This window comes from Mobula birostris, chromosome 18 (assembly GCF_030028105.1).
Source record: "Mobula birostris isolate sMobBir1 chromosome 18, sMobBir1.hap1, whole genome shotgun sequence".
Classification (NCBI taxonomy): domain Eukaryota; kingdom Metazoa; phylum Chordata; class Chondrichthyes; order Myliobatiformes; family Myliobatidae; genus Mobula; species Mobula birostris.
In genome coordinates this window covers 29,874,688-29,900,145 of record NC_092387.1, presented here as the reverse complement: position 1 = coordinate 29,900,145, position 25,458 = coordinate 29,874,688, and the positions used below count along the sequence as shown (strand labels likewise).

General features: G+C 42.9%; 1 protein-coding gene across 2 annotated transcripts in view; it reads right to left on the bottom strand.

The window, feature by feature from the left end:
* The window catches only part of bms1 (BMS1 ribosome biogenesis factor), an 88,122-nt gene that overhangs the window by 15,660 nt on the left and 47,004 nt on the right, over nt 1-25,458 (bottom strand). For both annotated transcript variants that reach the window (XM_072282375.1, XM_072282376.1), the window contains 7 exons: nt 18,570-18,651; nt 15,002-15,084; nt 12,862-13,041; nt 12,229-12,417; nt 9,758-9,938; nt 4,747-4,805; nt 560-682 (listed from right to left, as the gene is read on the bottom strand). In XM_072282375.1, the coding sequence (XP_072138476.1) occupies nt 560-682; nt 4,747-4,805; nt 9,758-9,938; nt 12,229-12,417; nt 12,862-13,041; nt 15,002-15,084; nt 18,570-18,651 (897 nt within the window). The remainder of the gene's footprint in view (nt 1-559; nt 683-4,746; nt 4,806-9,757; nt 9,939-12,228; nt 12,418-12,861; nt 13,042-15,001; nt 15,085-18,569; nt 18,652-25,458) is intronic.

The following is a 25,458-nucleotide window of genomic DNA, read 5'->3' as shown; positions in this document are numbered from 1 at the left end:
CATCCCTGTAAAGAGTGCTGTGAGTGGTGCAAGTTCTCCTTCAGTCAATAACCATCTCTTCCATCTTGTTAACATCGAGGAAGAAGTCGTTTGCCTTGCACCAGGCCTCAAGCTCTTCTCTGTAGGCCGTCTCATCATTGTTGGTGATGATCCCCACCACTGTTGTATCATGTCATTACTCATGTGTTTAGCCATGCAGTCATGTGCGATTGTACAGTAATTGATTAATTACATAGCTAATTCAAAAAACAAACTGGGAACCAATTTACTGAATAGACTCCTGTGTGGTTTGATTCTATAAAGGAACAGGTAAAGCTTAGAAACAGGAATGGACAAATAGGTAGACTGGGAAGGGGAGGAATGCAAAGATAATGGCTAGGTGTATCAAAGAAACAGAAGAGGAAAGACCAGGCAGTATAAAGGAGCCAGCTGGCGTGGGGAGAGAGAGTTGAAATAAGATTGCTACTTCTCATCCCATCTCTGCGTCTTGTCAATGTCCTGTTGTAAGCTATGCTAACTTTCTACACCATCAACAACTCCAATGCGAAGAGTAGTTCACCTTTATAAAGGCTGTGTTCTTGTATATCTTGAAAGGGAATCCAACCAATTTGAGTTTTTTAACAACATTTATGGATTTATCGAGGTTCAGCACCACACCCGTTGCTGCAATTCTGAAATCACTCTGCAAAAAAAAAGAATCAGTAGTTAGCTTTGAAAACTAAGATTTAACTTGCCTGAATGGTCAGGTAAAGTTACCAGTACAATGTAGGTGGGGTGGCACCAATTCCATTTGCCACTGGTGCAGGGGAAGGCGAGAGGAGAGCAGACAACAGCAGCAGGTAGAATGTGGAGGGAGGGTGAGAGGACAACAGACAGCAGCAGCTGAGCAATGTAGAAGCATGGGTCTAGTAAGGACTCTCCTTCAATCAGCCTGTGTATATATTGCCAGATATCCTTCCTGAACAGACCTAACAAATCTACCTCATCTAAACCTTTTGCACGAAGGAGGCGCCAAGCAATACTAAAGTTGAAGTCACCCGTGACAACAACTGTGTCTTTCCAAAATCCGTCTCCTGATCTGGTCCTTAGTGTCTCTGTTGCAACAGCATGGGGTCTATAGAATACACCCACTCGGATTCAGTAGGCAATCCCTCCACGACACACTATCCCTGATTAGCAATGCCAGCACCCCCTCTCCACTTCCCTTACCTCCTTCCCTATACCTTTTGGAACATCTAAACCTCAGAACATCCAGCAGCCAATCCCGCCCTTGCAACAGCCAAGTCTCTGTAATGGTATAACATTGTAACTCCATGTACTGATCCATGTTCTAAATTCATCACCCTTGTTCCTGATACCTCTTATTAAAATACGCACATCAAGCTGCATCAACCTGTATAGCAGCTGCCCCACCCTCTACCCCATCACACTGGTATCGAACCCCCGCCAATCTAGTTTAAACCCTCCCCAACAGTGCTAACAAATCTACCCGCAATGATCACATTCTCAAGTTCAGGTATAAACTGCCCTTTTTGTACAGGTCATACTTTCCCCAGAAGAGATCCAAATGATCCACAAATCTGAAACCTTGCCCCCTGCGTCAATTCCTCAGCCACACGTTCATCTGCTAAATCATCCTATTCTTACCATCACTGGTGTATGGCACAGGCAGCAATCTAGAGATTACACCCTTGAGGTCCTGATTTTCAGCTTCCTACTTAGCTCCCTGTATTCTCTCTTCAGGACCTCATCCCTTTTCTGATCTCTGAATACCAATGTTGGTACCAATAAATACCGCGACTTCTGGCTGCTTCCCACTGTTCCCTCTAAGCTGTGCAGCGTGCGGCCACACAGCTGGATGCAGTTCATACTGATGTAGTTATCAGGGATAATGGAGGTCTCCCAGAAGTCCCACATCATACATTAACAACACACCCCTGAGCCTGGATCTATCCTCACTACTCTAGATAGGCCTAATAGACAAGGAAAGAAAAAAACTTATCAGAATTCTACCTTAGCCTCCACTTCTTCTCACCTAAGCCTGTTGAGCCAAAGCCTCAAGCTCTCCATTCTAACACTGTCCACTCACACAATAGCCCTATTTAGTAAAGAACCTGAAAAGGTTCCTCAGGGTAGGCTCATTCGAAAGTCAGGAGCCGTGGGATCCAGGGAAACCTGTGTGGATTCAGAATTGAGGTTCCCATAGCAGGCAGAAGGTGGCAAGTCTGTGATCAGTGGAGTTCGTAGGGATCTATTCCGGGAGCCTTGCTCTTTGAGATTTTTATGAACAACTTAGGTGAGGAAGTGCAAGGGTGGGTTAGTAAGTTTGTAGCTGGTAAGGTGTGGTGTGGATCGTGTAGAACAGGGGTCGGCAACCGTTTTGCCTCTGTGGGCTGGGTCGCGTATTAATGAGCGGACGGTGGGCCAGATAAATGCCATAAAAATCTTGAAATATGGGAATTATTCGTTTAACTACATCTAGTTATGTTTTGCCTCAAATTAATGAATAACGCATGCTGGAAAATCATTTGTGCTTAAGGTTGCCTACCCCTGTTGTAGAAGGTTGTTGTAGGTTACAATGGGATATTGAGAGGATGCACAGCTGGGCTGAGGTGGGGTATGGAGCTCAATCTGGGAAAGTGGAACGTCAAATGTGAGGACAGAATAACGGTAGGATTCTTAACAATGTGAAGAAACAGATGGATCTTGGGATTCGCACCCACAGATTCCTCAAAGCTGTAAGAGTGTGAGTTGATAGGGTGGCTGTTACAGCACATGGTGTCCTGGTCTTCAGTTGTTGGCAAACTGAGTTCAAGAGCCATGAGGTAATGTTGCAGTACTATAAAATTATTTGTTGACCACACTTGGAGTACTGTGTTCAATTCTGGTTGCCTCATTATAGGAATGATGTAGGAGGTTAGGATAAGCTGCAAAGGACATTTACCAGGATGATGCCTGGGTTAGAAAGCATGTCTTAGGTTGAGTGAGTTAGGGCTTTGCAGAGGAGGATAAGAGATGACTTGATAGGAAGTATACAAGATGATAAAGAGGCATAAATCAGCCAGAGACTTTTTCCCAGGCATAACTGTAAACTGTGGAGAGGAAAGCATACGGGGGATATCAGTGGAAGGTGCATGGGATGTGTTGTCAGGGGTGCTGGTAGAGGCAGATATATTAGGGACATTTAAGAGATTTAGAAAGGCACATGGATGAAAGTAAAATGGAGAACTATGTGGAAGGGAAGGATTAGACTAATTTTGGAGTCAGCACTACTGAAGGGCCTGTACTGTGCAGTACTGTCCTCTGCTCAATGAGAATGTTAGTTCCCTGCCAACTCTCTGCAAATCCCATTCCCTTTCTCTGCTCCTGCAGTTATCTGGTTTATTCTTTGTGTCAACACACTTTTGAAATCACTGATCATCCAACTTCCAGCATCCTTGTAAGCAGCGAGCTCTGGGTCATTACTTGTCATTGACTGAAGGAAGGCTTCTCACACTGCCCTACTTTTCTAGGCCTTTAAATCTGGGCGTGGATCCTTCAGTCAGTGTGGGGAGAGCTTTTCTCTGTTTACCTTTTCTCAACCTGCCATTAACGTCGTACACCTCTATCAAATTTCCTCTGTACTTCTCAGCTACAACCTATAAAACCTTCGAAGTTCTATCCTCTGGAAAGGGTCCTATATACTTTTCTGGAATTTAGATTTTGGTTTACTGAGCTATTCTACTTAAGTACAGGGACGTGGTGTTGAGGAAAGGACCAGCCCTGAGACGGATGACAAAACAAATGGCTTTTTCCAGTTAGTCTCACAGCATGAGAAGGATTCCTTCAGCCCACTACATCAGTGGCAGACATCAAATACTAACCCACACTAATCCTATTTTCCACACGCGGCTGTAACTTCCTCTGTCACGCGTCTGGTGCTTGTCCAAATACCTTATGATGTGTTAATACCACCATCCCCTCCAGCAGATTTCAACCATGCTCTGGGTGAAAAATCATCGTCCTCACGTCCCCTCTATCTCCTTCCCCTATCGCAAACTTTCCCTCTCTGGTTGCAAAGACCTCTGCCAAGGGAAAATGTTTCTCACCATCTCCCCTACTTCTGTACCCTGTTCAGTGCAATTGCATCCTTTCTGTAGTGCGATTATCAGAGCTGTGTACAGTGACTATTAAAGGCCAGTATCCTGTTTGCTTTCTTAATCATCTTCTCTGTCAGTTCCGATGACTTCAGGGCTCCTTGAAAAGGTTCCTCTGTTCTTCCTAGGTCTTATCATCCATAGTAAATAGAGCAGAAGCTCACCTACATGTTTTTGCCAGCTCTTTTCCTGCTTAGAGGGCATAAATCTCAATGTCTTCCCTATATATGTACCTCCCCAAAGACCTAAAAAAAATGTAACTGCAACTACATCTATCAGCACATCTGGCAGCTTGTTCCCTCAGATCTCTTTTAAATTTCTCCCCTCTCACCTTATAGCTAACAGCTCTAGACTCCACTGTCACAGGATAAGGTCTCTGAATACCTATTCCCCACATTATGACCTTCTATAAGGCTAACCTCAGCCTCCTACATTCCAAGGGAATAAATCTGGACTCTTCCTGATTAGTGGGGAGTTGTAATGATAGGGTGGCAGAAGGAAGAGATTAAGGATGACGCAGGAGCATGCAAAAGGGAATCGTTGAACCAAGGCTTCCCTGCCCCCCATCCAGGACTTAGGCTTTTCTCGTGTCATGCTAGTTGTAACTCACCGAAGCACCAACCATAGATGAAATGGCGAAAAACCCTGTGCCTTGTGGAGTAATTGGACCTGGAATAAAGGGGAAAGGAATAGCAGTTAGAGATCATAGAAACAGGCAACACAGAGCCATGCTGACCAGTAACTCCTCCTTACTGCACTTGATCTATAGCTATCCATGCCTAAGCAGTTCAATTGTTGCCACTGAACCGAATAGTTTTTTTGGATCAGCCTCCACCAGAGAAAATATTGCTCGTATCCCTAAGATATCAGGCGGGCTAATTTCAAATAACACAGTAGAACTTGCAAAAGATTCAAGATTGCTTAACGTCATTTCCAGTACACAAGTGCAAAGGAGAATGCAATGATTGTTACTCCAGATCTGATGCAGCACAAAAAATACCACAATAAGATAAAGAAAACAATGACTTTTTAAAAAAAACACAAGCAATAAATATAAATACACAAGATGGCTTATATACATAGATTGATTGAATGTTCATAAAGTAGTGGTGGAGGTGTTGATCAGCCTTACTCCTTGACGGCAGGTAGGCGGGTTCTGGTGATGCATTGGGCAGTTTTGTCTACCCGTTGTAGAGCCTTCCTGTCAGCCAGAATGCAGTTTCCGTACCAAGCAATGATGCTCTTGTTGGGCAGAAAGATTGACAGCTTACAAATCAGTAAATTCAAGTGAATCAAGGACAGTGGAAGCAGGCAGACTAATTGCCTTTGTTCTTGCCGCATGCTTGGGGATGGAGGCTGCCACTTTGTGAAGACACTCTATTCTCCATTCTGTGAGCTCGACATGCTGGGCTTGATCAATGTTTTAAAGACACAATGATACTTCAGGTAATCTGCTAATCTGGAGATCATTTCCAAACAAATTATCTGTGAGATGTTCTTTCGTTGGATATAATATGCAGGTTTGTGAATGCTAGGGTTGGTGCCTGACTGGAGTGATTCGAGCTCGTTGCTGATTGAGAACAAACAGCCATGCATTATCGGCTGTCACTTGATGGGAAGAGGGCAATAAATTGATGCTAGCTTGGAGCAGCGCCAATAACAAAGTGTTAAAGGACAGACATATGACCTGTGGCCAATGACACTGGAATGCGATATTTGAATTGATAAGGAATGGATATAAAAGTTGATGCTTCGTGTGTGCTGGTAGCAGTAACTTCCAAGAATAACCATCTCAGATACAAGCATGAGCAATCCTGTGTGAAACAGGTGGCAAGTGAATCAGCACTACGAGAAGTGCCTGGCCAGTGTAAACTCCTTTGCCCAGGTAATACTATGCTATTCTTTGACTATTCAGGAAAGTCAGGGATACTTAGCAGGTGTGCACACAAAGAATTTTAGTGTATGAATTCACATACTTGTTAGTTTAAACAATAAAGGTACTTGTCAGTAAATACAGACTTCTCTGTGCCTCACTAATCATCATAAGTTTTTTTTTACAACACTCTCTACTATGCATCTGTAGAATGACATGAATATAGATGTACATAGTCCAGCTCACTTAACCTTCCCAGAAACCAAAGGCATTGGTGTGCTTTCCTAAATGTGAAGAATATATTCTGGGACCATGTGAGGTTGTGCAATATATGCACTCCAAGAGTTTAAAACTACAAAAGGGATTGAGAGTGGTAAGGGTTCACCTGAGGTCAATAACCTTCTTTGTCTTGTTGATGCTGAGGAAGAAGTCATTTGCCTGGCACCAGGCCTTGAGCTCTTCCACCTCCTGTCTGTCTTATTGTTGTTGGTGATGAGGCCCACCACTATTGTTCAAAGCACTTCATGATGATTGGCATCAGTGTCACTGATCCCTATTGGTAAAGTCCCAATTACAAGGGGCAGAGTACTGGAGAAACTCAGGGGATAAAGGCATTCAAGTCATGAGAACCCATTGGACTGCAAACTTGCTTTAAAAGAAATGGCTGCCAAGATAGTGGATCGTCAGCTGAAATTTTTCATAACTCATTGAGCTGGTACCAGAAGATTGAAAAACTGCTTATGCGACTCCTATGTTCAAAAAGGAAGAAAGCTAGAAAGCAGGGAACTAGGGGTGAATTGGCTTAAGTGTTGGAGACTCATACAACATAGAGACAAGCCCTTTGGCCTAATTCATCATGCCGATCGTGTTACCGAGCAAGTTAGCCCCACCTGCCCATGTTTGACCCATAGCCCTCTAAACCTCTATCTAGGTGACTTTTAAATGTTGCTAATGTGCTGCATCAACCACCATTTCAGGTAGCTCATTCCACCCATTGTATGAAGAAACTGCCCCGATGTCCCTTTTAAATCTCTCACTTCATCTATGCCTCCTTGTTCTTAGAATCCTTCCCTTTGAAAAAAAACTGTGTACTTTCATCCTGTCTCTGCCCCTCATGATCTTATATACCTCTCTCAATCAACTGTTGGGGGGTAAACTACTCCTCCACTTCAAATATCCTCATTGCTTGTTCTCCACAGCCACCTATGGCAATGAATTCGAGAGATTCACCACCTTCTGGCTAAAGGAATTCCTCTTCATCTCTGTTCTCAATGGATGCCCTTCTACTCGGAGGCTGTGCCCTCTTGTCCTAAAGCTCCTCCATTTTCATTCCTGGAATCATTCTTGTGAGCCTCCTCTGGACCCTCCCCAATGCCAGCACGTCTTTTAGATAGTGTGCCCAAAACTGCTCCCAATACTCCAAGTACAGTTTGACCAATGCCTTATAAAGCCTCAGCATTACACCCTTGCTCTTATCTTCTGGTCCTCTTGAAATGAATACCAACATTGCATTTGCCTTCCTCACTACCAACTCAACCTGCACGTTAACCTTTAGGGAATCCTGCGAAAGGACTCTTAAGTCCCTTTGTACCTCTGATTTTTTAATTTTCTCCTGATTAGAAAACAGCCCCAGGCCTTTATTCCTTCTACCAAAATTCACAACCATATTCTATTTGCCACTTCTTTGCCCATTCTCCCAAATGAAGTCCTTCTGCAGATTCTCTGCTCCCTCAACACTACCTGCTCCTCTACCTATCTTTGTACCATCCGCAAACTTGGCCACAAAGCCATCAATTCCATCATCCAAACCTCCAAACCCACAATCTCTAATATGGCAATCATGGAAGGATGCTTCTGGGACCAGATGCCCATAACTAGTGATGTGCCTCAGGGTTTAGCGCTGGGCCCATTATTCTTTGTCATCTATATCAATGATTTGAATGAGAATGTACAAGGTGTGGTATTAAGTTTTGCAGGTGACACTAAAATTAGCGATTGCAGAAAGTAAAGATAATTATTAGGATTTACAGAGGGATCTTTATTAGATGGGTTAGTAGCATAATTTGGATAAGGGCAAGATATTGCATTTTGGGAAGACATATCAGAGTAAGATTTTTACAGTGAATGATATGGTCCTGCGGAATGGTGGGACAGAGGGAGATAGGAATACAAGCCCACATTCTCTGAAAGTGGCTTCATAGGTAGATAGGGTGCTGAAGAATGTTTGTGGTACACTGGCCTTTATCAGTTGAGCTGTTGGACACACAGGTTGGGATATTATGTTGCAGTTGCATCAGTGTCATTTATTGCAGCCGCTGTTCTGAGTATGGCCTCTACATCAGTGACACGTGGCATAAAGTGGGCTGCACTTTGATGAACTCAACAGCCAGGTTCTCCTGGTGGCCACACATTTCAATTCCATTTGCCATTTCCTCACCTTCATGTCTATCCATGGCCTCTATTGCCATGATGAGGCCAAACTCAGGCTGAAAGAGCAACACCTCATATTCCATCTGACTAGCCTCCAACCTGATGGCATGAACATTAATTTCTCTAACCTCCAGTACCATTCCCCTAAGTTTTCTCTGCCCTCCCCCCTTTTTCATTTCTCCTCCCATTGTGGTGGCTTTTCAATCCTGCTCTTCTCCTCCACCCTCATGATCTGCCCGTCACCTCCCTCTGGCCACCCACCACCTTCCCTTTATTCCATGACCCACTGTTCTCTTCTATCAGATTCCTCCTTCTTCAGTCCTTTACCTCCCTCCCCCATCACCTCCCATTATTCCTCCCCGACCGCCACCGTTTCTACTCCCGCTTTCCTCTCACCTGGTCTCATGTATGACCTACCACCTTATACTCCCCCCACCTTCTTATTCTGGTCCCTTTCTTCCCAGTCCTGATGAAGGCTTTCAGCCTGAAAAATCGACTGTTTATTCCCCTCCATAGATGCTGCCTGATCTGTTCCTCCAGCATTTTGTATATGGTGTTCAGTTTTGATTACTGTTTTATAAGAAATATGCCACTTAGCTGGAAAGAGTGAAGGAAATATTTACCAGGATGTTCTCCAGGACTGGAGGGAGGTTAGAGAAAGTAATGTTCATGCCATCAAGCTGGAGACTAGCCAGCCTGACTAGGCTGGAGAGTTGGGGAGAGCGGGCTAGCACTTTATTTACTGGAGTATAGGAGAATAGGGGAAGGTGATCTTATAGAGGTGTATAAAAGTCGTGAGGAGCATAGATAAGTCGAATCTGCAGAGTCTTTTTGTCCCACAGTTGGGAAATCCCAAACTAGATGGCATAGGTTTAGGACGAAAGGGGAGAAATTTAATAGGAACCCAAGAGGCACCATCTTTACCCAGAGAATGGTCTGTGGAATGAGGTGCCTAAGGAAGTGGTTGAGGCAGCCATATTAACAGCATTTCAAAGATACTTAGACAAGTACATGGACAGGAAAGGTTTAGTAGGACATGGACAAATGGGACTAGCTAAGATGGCAACCTTGGTTGAAATGGACCAGTTGGGCTAAAAAGCCTTTTTTTCTGATTTGTTTGTCTCTATCACCAAGGACAAGAAGGCACGTGTGTGGGTTTCACTCACGCTCTATACCATCCTGACTTGGAAATCGATCAATATTCTTTCATGACTGAATAAGTAAATCCTTCAAGTATTGTGGCTATACCTTCAGCAGAAAGACTGTTAAGGTCCCTGACATTTTTGAGGGCAGCTAGCAATGGAATTAAATTCCTTACCCCAAATAGTAGCAGTACAGTGCATGTGCTCAGGTGTGTACTTGAGCAGCCTATGACGCCCATTGTGATCATCGATGTGATACAGTGGAATAGTCTGAAAGCGTCTCCAGCCCAAGGAGAAGATCAAAGGGTCCCTGGTCTTCAGAATCTTCTTGTGCCATCGATGCTTCTTTAAACGCATCTAGTCGAGAAGGAAACAAAGGCTGGTTAGGACATAACACCACCCCATGGTATGTGGCCAGTTCAGTAGCTCAGTACCTACATTGTGCTCCTGCATAGATTAAAACTTCCACTGTACATCTTTTAACACATGTAACCTGTTTCATGGTTCATCTATTACATTACCTCAATGAAGAATTAAGAAAAAGAAAAAAATAGGCTGAAAATGTCAGATGAAATTTAGTGTAGACAATTGTGAAGTGCTGCACGTTGAGAGGACAAACCAGGGTAGGCCTCACACAGTAACAGTAGGACACTAAGGGGTGTGGTAGAACAGAGGGATCTGGGTACACAAATCCACAATTCCTTGAGTATTCTGGCCTCCAACCTACAAGAAAGATATCAATAAGATTGAAGGAGTACAGAGAAAATTTACCAGGATGCTGTTGGGACGTAGGACCTGAATTATAGGGAAAGGTTGAATAGGTTAGGCCTTTTTCCCCTGGAGTGTAGGAGAATGAGGGGAGATTTGATAGAAGTATACAAAATTCTGATGGGAAAAGATAGGGTAAATCCAAACAGGCTTTTTCAACTGAGGTTTGATGAGACTAGAACTAAGGTCAGAGATTAAGAGTGAAAAGTGAAATATTTAAGGGGAACCTGAGAGGAAACTTCTCCACTCAGTGAGTAGTGCAAGCTGCTCGTAGAAGTAGTAGATGCGGATTCTACTGTAACATTTAAGGGAAGCTTGGATGAGTACATGGATGGGAGGGGTATGGACGGCTATGGTCTGGGTGTGAGTCAATGGGACTAGACAAACTGCAATTCAGCACAGACTAGATGGGCTAAAGGGCCTGCTTCTGGGGTGTAGTGTTCCATGACTCACATGGAGTGTGAAGCGCAGAATCAAATATCGCTGTGATGATTGTACGTTCTAGTACCAATTGTTTGGCGACAATAAAATATAAGTATCCTTGCAGCAGGAAAGACTGGCAGAGTGACATGGCTCGAACAGGGGTGCTGCCACACAGCTCCAGATCCCTGGTACCTGGCTGTGTGTAGCCTTTCTGTGCAGGATGGGTTTCTGCTGGGTGCTGTTACTTACATCCCAAGGGGTGCTGATAGGTTAATTGATCATTCCAGATTGTATTTAGTGTAGATTGGTGGGGGAAATCAGGACAATTAGTTGGGGGGGGGGGTATGGGGGAGGAAGATGGGATTGCTTGGAAAGATGGCACAGGCCTGGTGGGCTGAATAATGGATTGCTGTTTCACTAGCAAGACTATCCTGTTCATAAAAACAAGATCAGGTTTGTACTATTTGACTTGCACTGAGAGAATGGAGAAGGAATACTTCGAAATGCATATTTAAAATATTCCAAAGCTGTCCGAATGAAGCAATCTAATTCATAAATTAGGTCAGACAGAGAACAGTACAGCATAAGAACAAGACATTCAACCTACTATGTTGATGCTAACCATGATGCTAATTTAAACTAACCCACCTGCCTACACATGTCTATACCCACTGTATTCATGTTTGTGTCCAATTAAATACTTCTTTAATATTAACAGTACAGCACACAATGTTGTACCTGAGAAATTAAATTAGTGACCCCTAATTAATTTAATGCCTCTTTCACAGATATTGACCATATCCCTCTTTTCTCTGCACATTCATGTGCTTATCTAATTGTCTCTTAAATGCTACTATGCTATCTGCCTCTACCACCCATAGATGCATTCCACGCCTGCACACCTCTCTGTGTAAAAAAAACTTAGCTTGCACATCTCCTTTGTACTTCCCCCCCCACCTTAAATACAAGCTCTCTAGTAGGAGGTATGTAATCCAGAGAAAAGTGTACTAGCTGCCTATCTGTTTAACATAAATTTATATAGGTCCATCAAATCTCCCCTCAGCATCCACCACTCCAGAGAAAACCCAGCTTGTCCAACGTCTTCTCATAGCACGGGCTCCAAAGTTGGCAGCATCCTGGTAAACCTCCACTGTACCCTCTTGAAAATCTCCATACCTTTCCTCTCATGACATGACCAGAATTGAATGCAATATCCCAAATGCGGCCTAACTGAAGTTCTATACAGCTACAACACAATTTCTCAATTTTTATACTTGATGCCCTAACCAATGTAGGCAAGTTTGCCACATGTACCGTACGTACTACTTACAGTGTCATATGAGAAGAATGCTGCCCTGTTATCTTTAACTCAGTGTCAATTTGTCAGTTTCTTTTCTGCAAGTGTTCCTATGGTTAAGATATTGTTTACTGCAAGTTGTTAATGGTGAATATTTACCTGCAGGTATCCTATATTTCCTTCGCTGCTTCCCAAGCCACCAAGTATCAATGGATAATGGGAGTCAAAATTTGCCACAAATTCGTAAGGTACATTCTCGATCTCAACTCGTACATACATTCCAGGTCTAAAACCTTCATACTGAATCCGGACTTCATCATTTTGGTCATCAAATTCAGCACGGTTAAGCTTTAAGAAGAACGAAAATTCACATGAAGTAGTAACAATACAGGATGATGCAGAGATGTGTGTGTGTCTGTCACATATTATTACTAACTTCTTGCAGCATTGTACCTGAGATAGTAGCAAATGGGACCTATCATGCTGACATATACAATTAAATTGATGTAGCGTACACAATTAACTTGGATTTTCCATTCAGCTGTATATTTACAATAAATTGTTTCCAATTTTATCAAACCACTCAGAATCAGAGCTCAATAATTAGGGAACTAATGAAGAAATCCCTCTAAATGACCGGGAATGAAAACAGTGACAAACAGCAAATGAGGGAGTAGATACACCAATCTAGGCATCCTAAAACATTCTGAATTTGTGATGTTTAGATTCCTAACTTGTCATATTAATCATATTTGTGCAGAGCAGGCTCAAAGTCTGAATATCTGTTTTTACCTGTGCTTGCTTCTGCATTTCATCCTTCAGATCATCAAAGTAAGTTCCATCTCCACCATCATACTCAACGTCGAACATTTCCTTCAATTTCCGCTTTTTCTCCAAGCGCTTGGTCTGTTCTTCCTCCTCCTTTGGCTTTCCAGGATCATTGCTATCTTCAGCATCTGTTATATCGTCTTCCTGGTTTAACATACAATTTGTATTCAAATTTAAAATAGATCTCTCTATCAAGTAGCTCCAACATAAGAGTTTCAATTTCTGCCTTGCTCCCCATCGAGCCCCGAAGCTCTGAATGTTATAATTTATTTATGGACGTGATCCCCTGGACAGATTTTAGCATCTTGCTCCTGCGTCAATTCCTAATGTGCAAACCAACACAAAAAGTGTTGACAGATGATTCATGTCGCTGGAATGACACTCGAGTCTGATTCGCTCGCAGCTGTCAGTTCCATATACTGTAATTTAAACAAACATCAGCATAGATCCAAAAACAACAAGAATCCTGTACAATACAAAATGTTTCAGGCTAAGACCTGACAAAAGCTCTTTGATCTATAATGTTAAGTCTGCTTCTCTCTTTATTGATGCTGCTTGATCAGCTATGTGTTTCCAGCATTCTGTTATGTGGAGAAGTTCATCTTTGTTGCTTTATACCCAAATACACAATATGTCAATGGTACTAACTTATGCCTTTACAGTGTGACACATTACCTCACCTTTCAGCTGCTATTTTACAACACAGGGAAACCACAAGTGGACTAAGCATGGAACAATTGTTAAAGGTTCTGGGGAAGGAGTGAAAAAATGGATTTGGACAAAGAAGGGCTAATGATGAGAAAATCTCTGATGCAGGATTAATGGATGAGACCAGCTCCGTGTTGTTACACCTAGCATTATACAGCAATGCAAACAATTCTTTACTTATTCCCCAACAGCTTTCTTTAGCTCTCCACTTACTTTTCTGCTTCGGGATGAATTTCAAAGGTTCCTTTTCTTTTCTTGCCATCAAATGTACATTCAATACAGGATAAAGGGGAGCCCAAACAAGACACAATGAACTGTATATTATTTCCTTGTTTACTTAACAATCCATAAAGAGTGTTATTGCTTCAGAAGACATCTATTATGAAGCTAATCCATCCTTAGCCCCTCACTAGCTGTAGCTAAGATGAGACCTGCAAATTACACTGCACCTGCAAGACTCTCACCTAAAGCCCTCATTTTCAAACACCCTACCTCCTTACCACAACACCTCACTCTCAAACTCCCTACCTCCTTACGCCTCATTCTCAAACTCCCTACCTCCTTGCCCCAACACCTCACTCTCAAACTCCCTACCACCTTACCACAACACCTCACTCTCAAACTCCCTACCTCTTTGCTCCAACACCTCACTCTCAAACTCCCCTTGCACTTAAGTTTCTGTATTCCATTTCCATGATCTTAAACTCCAATTTCAAAGCCCTCACCCCAAAAAATTCCTCCTAGTCTAACCTACACTAATTTATTATTTCACTTTTATGAAACATTTCTGTCAGCTCGCACATAGTCACATTTGCCCCTCACACTCACATTGCCCAGTGGGCATCCATCCACAAAAATCCACCCTCCTGGCACTTGGTCCATACCCTTCCACATCGAAGCTTGTTGAGACTCCTTAAATGCTGTCAGTGACGCTGCCTTCATCTCTGATAGTACATTCAGAAACTCTCCACTCTCTGGGTCAAAAAGGTCCCCTGAGATGATATCTCATCTGAACCTTTCCCCCATCAGCCTATGTAATCTTGTTTTGTCTACCCTTGTTATAAGGAAATGTTTCCTGCAGTCTATCTATACACCTCAATAATTTCACACATCTCAATCATGTCCCCTCTAAGCTTCCTCTGCTATAGGGAGAACAGACCCGGCTTCTCCCTCCTCTCCTCATAACTAAAATACTCTAACCTAAGCAGCAGCAGGGTGAATTGCCTCTGCAGCCCCTCCAACACTATTGCACGATATCTTGAGAAATAAGCATGATATGCATTGAATTTCATAATATAAGAACAGAATCACGATGGAAACCTATGTTAATTTTCATTGTTTCCTGAATCTTCAAAAGATTAAGCTTAACTATACAAAAAGTTTCTTAAACCCAGACCTCGTGACTTTGTTTTAGTGCTTCAGGTTTCCCTTTATGAACTTCTCCCGTCTCCAGATCCTCAAATGCTCCATATAGAGAGTCTGGAAGGAAAAGAAAAATATGAAAATATTAAGGAACATAATAACTTTGATCAGGTTTCTAAATACAAATATCAGAGTAGCTGGGAAATTTTAATTCAGTTAAATAATCTGAAATAAAAATCTACTGTTTATATTGGTGATCATGAAGCTGCTGGATCATCCATCTGGTTCAACACTGCCTCCAGGGAGGTAATCCATGATTTTTAACTGGCCTGACCAAGTCATTGATTGCCACTACACCTCATAATAAAAATAAAATTGGAGGAGCCATATTGTAAAGTCATACAGCATGGAGGTCAATGTGGACCAAGACTCACATCTAAGCTAGTCCCACCTGCCAGTGTTTGTTCTACATCCCTCTAAACTTTTACTATCTGTGTACCTGTACAAGTACCTTTTAAATGTTGTTAGTGTACCATCCTTTGACAGATCATTCCATTCTATGAATACACCCAGGTGAAAAAGTTGCCCTTCAGGATCCTATTAAATCTCTCCCCTCTCAACCTAAACCAAAGTCCTCTAGTTCTTGATTCCCCAACCCTGGGGAAAAAAAACATTGTGCAACACCCTATGCCATATCCTCACATTTTCAAAGAATTAGGAATGTGGCTTCAGTTCATCTTCACACCCAGTTTGGGAAAGGTATCACAAATAGAAGCCAGCCCATCACCACCACTAGGCACCATTCCACTCCGCATTGTCTTTATGCAACAGCATCTGTAAGAGTGCTTTACATTGACTCCAGATCTCACAAAGTCTTATATCAGCAGATTAAATACAGGTGTCCCCTGCTTTTCGAACGTTTGCTTCATGAAACCTCACTGTTACGAAAGACCTACATTAGTTCCCTGTTTTCGCTTTCAGAAGGTGTTTTCACTGTTACAAAGAAAGGCAGCACGCAATAAAAGGCAGCGCGTGTCCCGAGCAGCCACTCTGCCCCGGATTCAGAACTGCATTCTCGCCGGCATTGCTTAAACACGTACCTGTGAGCAGCCGTTTGCAAGATGAGTTCTAAGGTGTCAGAAAAGTCTAAAAGAGTTCGTAAAGGTGTTACACTTAGCATAAAACTAGACATAATTAAGCGTTTCGATCGTGGTGAACGAAGGACAAAGTGAGTTTGGGTTGTGAAAGCTGACAAAGACGATGTTGAAGAAGTTTTGGCATCTCATGACCAAGAACTGATAGATGAAGAGCTGATGCAATTGGAAGAAGAAAGGATAACAATCGAAACCGAATGCAGTAGTGAATTGAACGTGAAGCAACTGCGTGAGATTTTCACTGCAATGATAAAGTACGTCTTTAATTTTGAAAGGGTACGTAGGTTTAGGGGATATTTGCAAGATGGTTTGAGTCCTTACAAAGAACTGTATGATTTAAAAATGCGCAAGGCTCAGCAGTCAAGCAAGCCTTCCACATCAGCCACAGCAGATGATGAAACTCGACCTTCGACATCGAGGCAGGCAGTCATAGGAGAAGATGAGCTGCCTGCTCTAATGGAAATAGACGACGAGATGACACCCCAGTGTCCCACCACCCCAACATCCAGGCCGCGGATGGATACCGATTCGCGGAGAATGCAGCGGTAGCTGGGAGGCACACAGCACATCTCTAACAGAAAAGCTGAAATGAACATGGTAATTAATTAGGTGCCACCCGACACATAATTGTTGGCCCAGATCAGAGACGATGCAATTGGAAATCGGCACTGATCTGGGCCGACAATTACATGCTGGGCGGCACCTAATTAATTAGCATGTTTATTTCAGCTTTTTTCTTAAAGATGTGCTGTGTGCCTCCCGGCTACCGCTGCACCCCTGCATGCTTCGCGGTTCGGTATCGGTCGGCGGCCTGGACGGTGGGGGCCAGTGCACACCCAACCTGCGACAACTCAGTTTGACACACCATCATCAGTGTGCTCGGCACTGAACCAATTCTGGTAAGTGATACTACACTGTACATACATTATTTCTACTTTATATCGGCTGTGTATTTTTACGTGTTATTTGGTATGATTTGGCAGCTTCATAGCTTAAAGGTTACTGGAGAGCTCTTGCGCTGTGTTTTTGCCAACAGCGCTTGTGTGAGATGTCCTGCTGACGGCGCTTGCACGAGATTTTTGCTACGGAGAACGGTGCAGCAATGATTGTGGAAAAGTATTTCTACTTTATATAGGCTGTGTATTTATCATATCATTCCTGCTTTTACTATATGTTACTGTTATTTTAGGTTTTATGTGTTATTTGGCATGATTTGGTAGGTTATTTTTGGGTCTGCGAACGCTCACAAAATATTCCCATATAAATAAATGGTAATTGCTTCTTCGCTTTACGACATTTCGGCTTACGAACCGTTTCATAGGAACGTTCTACCTTCGGATGGCGGGGGAAACCTGTACTGATAAAGCATTCATGATGAACTGGTGTTTACCCAAGCCAAACACTGCTCTGATGAGACACAGTACTCTGGATGGGCATTACCACTGACTGAGGTTCCTGAAGAGAGCTATTGAAGACTGGACAGGTGGTGAGAGAAGGAATGCGTGGGGAAAATACTGCTCGACTGCTCCTTGCCACTCTACGTATCACACACACTTTTGCCTATGAAGATAATGCTAGGAGTTACTCCCAAAGCTTTCCAATCAGCTATGTCAACTTGTAAAATAATAGTGTAATACTCCATTTGCCTGTATAAGTGCAGCTTCAAAAATACTCAAAACTATCCAGGATAAAACTACCTTGCAGCTGGTAACTCACCAAATATTTTTAACACTTTCATCCTTCATCATGGGTCACAGTAGCATACTATCCAAAAAAATGCAGTTTGTCTCAATTGCACCCCCCCGAATCTTTCTCCTCCCCCTGCTCTTTCATGATCAGCTCTGGATTGAGGTGATTACTCCCATCCCAGTTTTGTGGGTTGTGATGGTATAAAGCAGGAGGTACTTGACAGTATGGGAGGTTCATAGATCAGGAAATAGTGTGCCCTTTTCTCTGTTTACAATGAGCTTCTGAGTCCTCCCAACACAGGGACTCAAAGTCCTTCATACCATTCCAAATGCTCTCCCTCCACTGTGAGCAGGCTAGTTTTGCCACAAGTATGTGGAGAAAGCTGCCAAAGGAAATGGTAGAGGAAGGTACAATTACAGTGTTTAAAAGACATTTGGACAGATACATGGATAGGAAAGGTTTGGAGGGATATGAGCCAAACTCAATCAAATAGACACCTTGACCAGCATAGGTACATTCAGCCAAAGTGCTCATTTCCATGCTGCGTAACTCTGCAGGCCACAGATGCTGCCTGACCTGCTGAGATTTCTCCAGCATTTTTTGTTTTATTCTCTATCACCTTCATGTGACTGTCAGCTGAGAAAGCCCAACAAGTGACTCTATTAAGGGATAATTATTGTGGGTAATAATTACTGCCAAACCAACAATATCCATATCGTGTAACCAAATAAAAAAATGTTTCATTTAAATACCACCTACCATCTTCTTCAAGGAGAGCAGTGGCATCCTGATCTGATTCCCATTTTCCTGTCACAAAGCAATCCTGGACACTATTCCTTACCTGCATTTTAAAAAAAAGAACATCACTGAACAAAAAACCTACACCTATCAGTATTGAGTAGTAAGATATCTCACTGGCATTCATGTATTAAACCAAAAAGTTCCGGTAAGATGGCGGTGTGCTTGGATGACCACTCCAGGTTCAATCAAAGGTGCTTGCTTGTCTTGTACATTATTTTTACAATTGCAAGTCACTAGCGGGTACTAAGAACATCAACAATATCCCGTCAGCGAGACTTGGGCTATATTTTCTTACTTTGTGACTGCATGTTTTTCTGAAATCCTAACCATATGCGCTTTTCATGTTATGTGCAGTGTGCTGGTGGTAACGTGTTTTGCACCTCAGCCCCAGAGGAACGTTGTTTTGTTTGGCTATAGGTCATGTACAGTTGAATGATAATTAATTTTGAACTTGAGGTTTTCTTCTGTCTGACAGTATGAATTGCTGATTTATGTATTTTCTGGCTGGTGGTTACTATACTATTGGAAAAATTTCATTCACACCTGCAAACAAAATTCCTTTCTACTTCCCAGTGCGAAATCATAAGCACAACATACCAAGCAAGTGTTATTTACTGAACAAACTACTGGAGGAGCTCAGCAGGACAAGCACCGTCTGTGGAGGCATAGGGATAGCTTGCGTTTCAGCTCGAGACTCTGCGTCAGGACTGAAAGTAGAAGGGGGAGTGAGATAGAGGCAGGTGACAGATAGGTGGAAGTAGATGAGGAGGGTGATGGGAAGATGGAGTCAGGAGACAGTGGTTGGTGGGTCTTAGGAGACATAAGGAAAGAGGAAAAACAATGGAGCCAGATGTGAGGAGGAGAGAATAGAGGCAGAGACATCGGCTGAAAGGTGTAAGTGAAAACAAAAGGCTACAGCTGATGATTTAGGACAAGGAAAGGTTACACGTGGAGCCAAATAAGGGAGGGATAAGGGGCAGCTGAAACCAGTTTGAGGGAATAGGAAAATTAAAGGTACAACATGTGGGTGAAAAAGAACCTGGGTGACAGCCCAGTTGGGGGTGGGGTGGGGACGAGGATGGAGACAAAAGAACACAGGAGTGTGGGTTACCAGTTTGGAAAATACAAAATTGATACCATTAGGCAGTGCACGATCTAGACTGCTGCTCTTAGGTCTCATTCTGGCAGCGAAGGCCAAGGAAGGACAGGTTGGTGTGGAAACAGAAGAGGAATTGAAATGGCGTGCAACTGGGAGCTCAGCACAAGTGTTGCACTACATGGTCACCTAGTGTATGCTCAGTCACGCCAGCGTGGAGTCTGTATCGAGAATACTAAAAGCAGTTGCTATGATTGGATGAGGTGGGCGTGAATCTCTGCCTCACCTGGAAGGTGGTGAGAGAGGAAGTGCTGGGAAAGGTCAGCACTTCCTGCACTTGCACAGAAATTTGCCAGGGACCATTGGGCACATCTACATGAAACGTAGCCATAGAAAAGCAGCACCAATCACCACAGATCCTCACCACACAGACCATGCTCTTTTCTCGCTGCTGCCATCAAGTAGAAAGTACAAGAGCCTCAGGACTTGCTCTCACAGGTTCGTGAACAGTTACTACCCTTCAACCATAAGGCTCTTGAACAGAGAGGATAACTACACTCATTTAAGGATTCTGTTACATTGTTATTTCATGCTCATTATTTATTGCTAATTATTTATATCTGCATTTGCACAATTTGTTTACAGTTGGGGGTTGGGAACCGAACTGAAGAGACAGAGGAAGGGGCTGTTGGCTCACAAATAGAGAAAGCTTGGAGACAGTGCGAGAGGGAGGATAGGCAGGTGATAGAGAAGGGATGTGCTCAGAACGATGGTTTGAGATGTGTCTATTTTAATGCAAGAAGCATCACGAACAAAGCGAATGAGCTTGGAGCATAGATCAGTACTTGGAGCTATGATGTTGTGGCCATTACAGAGACTTGGATGACTCTTGGCTGGTGGAGTTTGTGAGGTGTGTTCAGGAAGGTTTCCTGACACAATGTGTAGATAAGCCTGCATGAGGAGAGGCTGTACTTGATCTGGTATTGGGAAATGAACCTGGTCAAGTGTCAAGTCTCTCAATGGGACAGCATATTGGAGATAGTGATCATAATTCTATCTCCTTTACCATAGCATTGGAGAGGGGTAGGAACAGACAAGTTAGGAAAGTGTTTAATTGGAGTAAGGGGAAATATGAAGCTATCAGGCAAGAACTTGGAAGCATAAATTGGGAACAGATCTTCTCAGGGAAATGTACTGCAGAAATGTGGCAAATGTTCAGGGGATATTTACGTGGCATTCTGCATAGTCAAGAAGAAAAGCTTATGAAAGGTTCAAAAAGCTAGGTAATGATAGAGATCAAGACAATTATAAGGTTAGCAGGAAGGAGTTTAAGAATGAAATTAGGAGAGCCAAAATGGGCCATGAGAAGGCCTTGGCGTGCAGGATTAAGGAAAACCCCCAAAGCATTCTACAAGAGGGTAAGACGTGAGAGAATAGGACCAATCATGTGTGACAGTGGAAAAGTGTGCACGGAACCAGAGGAGATAGCGGAGATACTTACTGAATACTTAGCTTCAGTATTCAAGTTTCTGTGTGTCAACATCTCTAAAGATCACCCTGGGCCCATCATATCGTTACAATTATATAGAAGGCACAATAGCAGCCGTATTTCATTAGGAGCTTGAGGAGATTTGGTATGTCACCAAAGACTCTCACAAATTTTTACAGATGTACCGTGGAGAGCATACTAACTGGTTGCCTCATTGTCTGGTATGGAGGGGCTACTGCACAGAATTGGAAAATGTTGCAGAGTGTTGCAGGCTATATCATGGGCACTAGCCTCCCCTGCATCGTGGACATCTTCAAAAGGCGATGCTTGAAAAAGGCAGCATCGACTATTAAGGACCCCCATCACGTAGGACATGCCCTCTTCTCATTGCTACCATCAGGGAAGAGTAGCAAGAGCCTCAATGTTTTAGGAACAGCTTCTTCCCTTCCACAATCAGCTATCTGAACAGACAATGAACCAACCCATGAACACTACTTCTTTATATTTTGTTCCCTCTTTGCAGTACTTACTTTTTTAATATACAAATATTTCTTATTGTATTTATGTATTGCATTGTTCTGTTGATGCAAAACAAATTTCAGAACGTATGCCAATGATATTAAACTTGATTATGATTCTGAACATATTAAAGTTAAGAAAGAAGAAGTGCTAGAACTTCTGGAAAACATTAGGATAGGTTAGTCCCTGGGCCCAGATGGGATATATCCCAGGTTACTACAGGAAATGAGGGAAAAGACAGCTGCGTCCTTGGGCGTGAGCTTTGCATTCTCACCGGCCACAGGAGTAGTACCAGTTGATTGGAGGGTGACAAATGTTATTCCTCTGTTAAAGAGAAAGAATAGGGATAACACTGGGAATTATAGACCAGTAAGTCTTGCATGACTGGTAGGCAAATTATTAGAGAGGACTTACAAATATCTAGAGGAGCACAGTCTGATTAAGGATAGTCAACATAGTTTTGTGAGAGGTAGGTCATGCCTTACGAACTTGACTGAATTCTTTGAAGATCTGACAAAGCACACTGATGAAGGCTGGGCGGTAGATGTGGTGTATATGGATCTTTGTAATGTGTTTTAAGGTATATCTTGGTAACTCATTCAGAAAGTCAGGAGACAAGGAATCTACAGGATCTTGGCTGTTTGGATTCAGAATTGACTTGCCCATTGAAGGCAAAGGGTGGTAGCAGATAAAGTACGTTCTGCCTGGAGGTTGGTGACCAATTGTGATCTGCAGGCATCTGTTCTGGGACCCTTATTTTTTGTGATTTTTATGAACGGTGTGGTTGAGGAAGTGGAAGGGTGGGTTAGTAAGATTCCAGATGACATGAAGGTTGGTGGAGTTGTTGATAGTGTGGAGGATTGTTGTAGGTTGCAATAGGGCATTGACAGTTTCACATAAGTGTGAAGTGATGTAGGGTAGGGGAGTCTAGGACAAGAGGACATGACTTCAGGATTGAAGGACATCCATTTAGAACAGAGATGCGGAGAAATTTCTTTAGTCAGAGGGTGGTAAATCTGTGGAATTTGTTGCCACGAGCGGCTGTGGAGGCCAAGTCATTGGGTGCATTTAAGGCAGAGATAGATAGGTTCTTGATTAGCCAGGGCATCAAAGGGTATGGGGAGAAGGCAGGGGAGTGGGGATGACTGGAAGAATTGGATCAGCCCATGACTGAATGGTGGAGCAGACTCGATCGGCCAAATGGCCTACTTCTGCTCCTATATCTTATGTTGATTCATTTTGAAAGGTCAATCTTGAAGGCAGAATACAGGGTTACTGCCAGGATTCTTAACCTTGTTGCAGGAACAGAATGATCTAGAGGTCCACATCCATAGATCCCTCAAAAGTTGTCACATGAGTTGATAGGGTTGTTAAGGTGCATGATGTGTTGGCCTTCATTAGTCAGGGGATTGAGTGCAAGAACTGTGAGATAATGTTTCAGCTCTGTAAGACTATGGTTAGACCACATTTGGAATACTGTATTCAGTTCTGATCACCTCCATTATAGGAAGGACGAGGAAGCTTTAGAGAGGGTGCGGAGGAGATTTAACAGGATGCTGCCTGGATCAGAAGACATATCTTATGAAGAAACAAGACATAAGGAGTGAAGAAGGATGGGAGATGACTTGATACAAGTTTATAAGATGATAAGAGGCATAGATAGAGTGGATAGCCCAGAGGACCTTTACCCCAGGGTGGAAATGGCAAAATTTTAAGATGATTAAAGTATAGGGTATGACAGAGGTGTGTTCTTTACAAAGAGAGTGGTTGGAGCATGGAAACCCCTGTCAGGAAAGGTGGCAGGGGCAGATATATTAGGGGCATTTAAGAAATTCTTAGATAAGCACATGGATGATAGAAAAATGGAGGGTTATATAACAGAAGGGTTAGATTGATCTTAGATTAATTCAAATGGTCAGCACAACATTGTGGGCAAAAGGGTCTGTACTGTGCTGTAATGCTCTACGTTCTATACAGATCAGGAGTCGGCAACCTTTTTGCCTCTGTGGGCCGGATCGCGTATTAATGAGCGGACAGTGGGCCAGATAAATACCATAAGAACTTGAAATATGGGAATTATCCATTTAAACACATCTAGTTATGCTTTGCCTCAAATTAATGAATAACACATGCTAGAAAATCATTTGTGCTTAAGGTTGCCTACCCCTGATATAGATAGTGTCTCCTGAGATGGTGACAGAGAGAAGCAGAAAAGGCGAGAAGTATCAGAAATTTGAGGGTGGGAGGAAATTTGCCACAAAGGTGATTGAAGTGACAAGTTCTTCACAAATGCAGGAGATGGCACCAATGCAATCATCAATGCAGTGGAGAAAGAGTTGGAAGTAGTGTCAGAGTAAGTTTCAAACATGGACCTCCACGTAGCCTTCAAAAAGACGGGCCCTGTGAATGATCACCGTTCCTCACCCGTTCTTTCTCCGTTTCTCTCTAAACCTTTCAGCCATTGTTTCCACCTCTACCTCCCTTCGCCCAACCTGGCTCTACCTCTCCTCCTGCTTTTCCTCTTTCTTTATCTGTCTCTGTCTATAACCAACCAGCCAGCCTCCTGACTCCACCCTTGTTGGAGGGGATATGGAGTCACAAACGTTCCCAGAGATCTGAGTTGACAAGTTGAGCAATTCATTATTTAGTTTGAGACAATGTCCAGACAAGCCACTGGGAAGAATGAAGGCAAAGGTATTGACCTCTGACCATAATGTAACATCATGGCTTCACCAATACACCAGTGCAAGGGCTGCTCCAATCCTCAGACTCAACATTTACTGTCCCAATGCTCTTCAGGTTGACTTCAGACATTCTACTTCTGTTCAAAACTGTACTCCAACATTTATCTCGAGTGGTACAGTTGGTAGAGTCACTGGCTCAGCATCAAAGACCTTGGTTCAGTTCTGATTTGGGATGCTGTCCCTGTGGAGTGTGCATGTTCTCCCTGCAACCTCATGGGTTTCCTCAAGGAAGGCAGTCAATTATCTGCACTGGGTGTCTGTGCTGATTTTGTTTGTTTATAGCCAATCGAGAAAACAAGGCAACATACACTTTTTGATGTCCTTTGTTGATAAATATTAGGAACTAATACAGTTTTATAGAACTGTAGCAGTATTGGTAGTATTCTCGTTTGTTCTGTATTTACTTAAATATGTAATTTGTTACTCAGTTTGTCTTTTTTATATCTGTTTAACTATTTTATTGAACCTTCGGCTAATTGAGGCAGCCGTTTAGTTGGGTCCCAATGTGTGCCAATCAACTGCAATGTCATCAAGTCATGAAATGTAGCAGAAAATGCAGAAGGATAAAGATGGGGGAAGTGAACAGAATCTTAGCAAGAGTAATGTAGTACTTTGCACATGATCAGCAAATTGAGGAGTGGAAGGGGTGTGGTGGAAAAATGCCTAATGCCAAGGCAATGCTGGTGCATGGGAAAGATCACTGCAGCAGTCCAGTGATTAAGCAGAAGTCCAAAGTGAGAAAGGGCTTCATCACTAGTATAAAGGGAAACATGAACTGCTAAAGAAAGCACTGGTCACATCTCACTGGCAATGCAACTTTCAGTTTTGTATTCTGGCCATCTGGTAAGATAGCAAATTGACATTCATAAAATCAAGAATGGTATTTGGGGAGATATTCGCCTGGAGGTTGAAGCATAACTGGTTAAACAGGAATGCAGCAGAACAGTTAGAATGAGGACATATGGTGGGGATGGAGTGTAAGACTGAGGTGATTAGAAT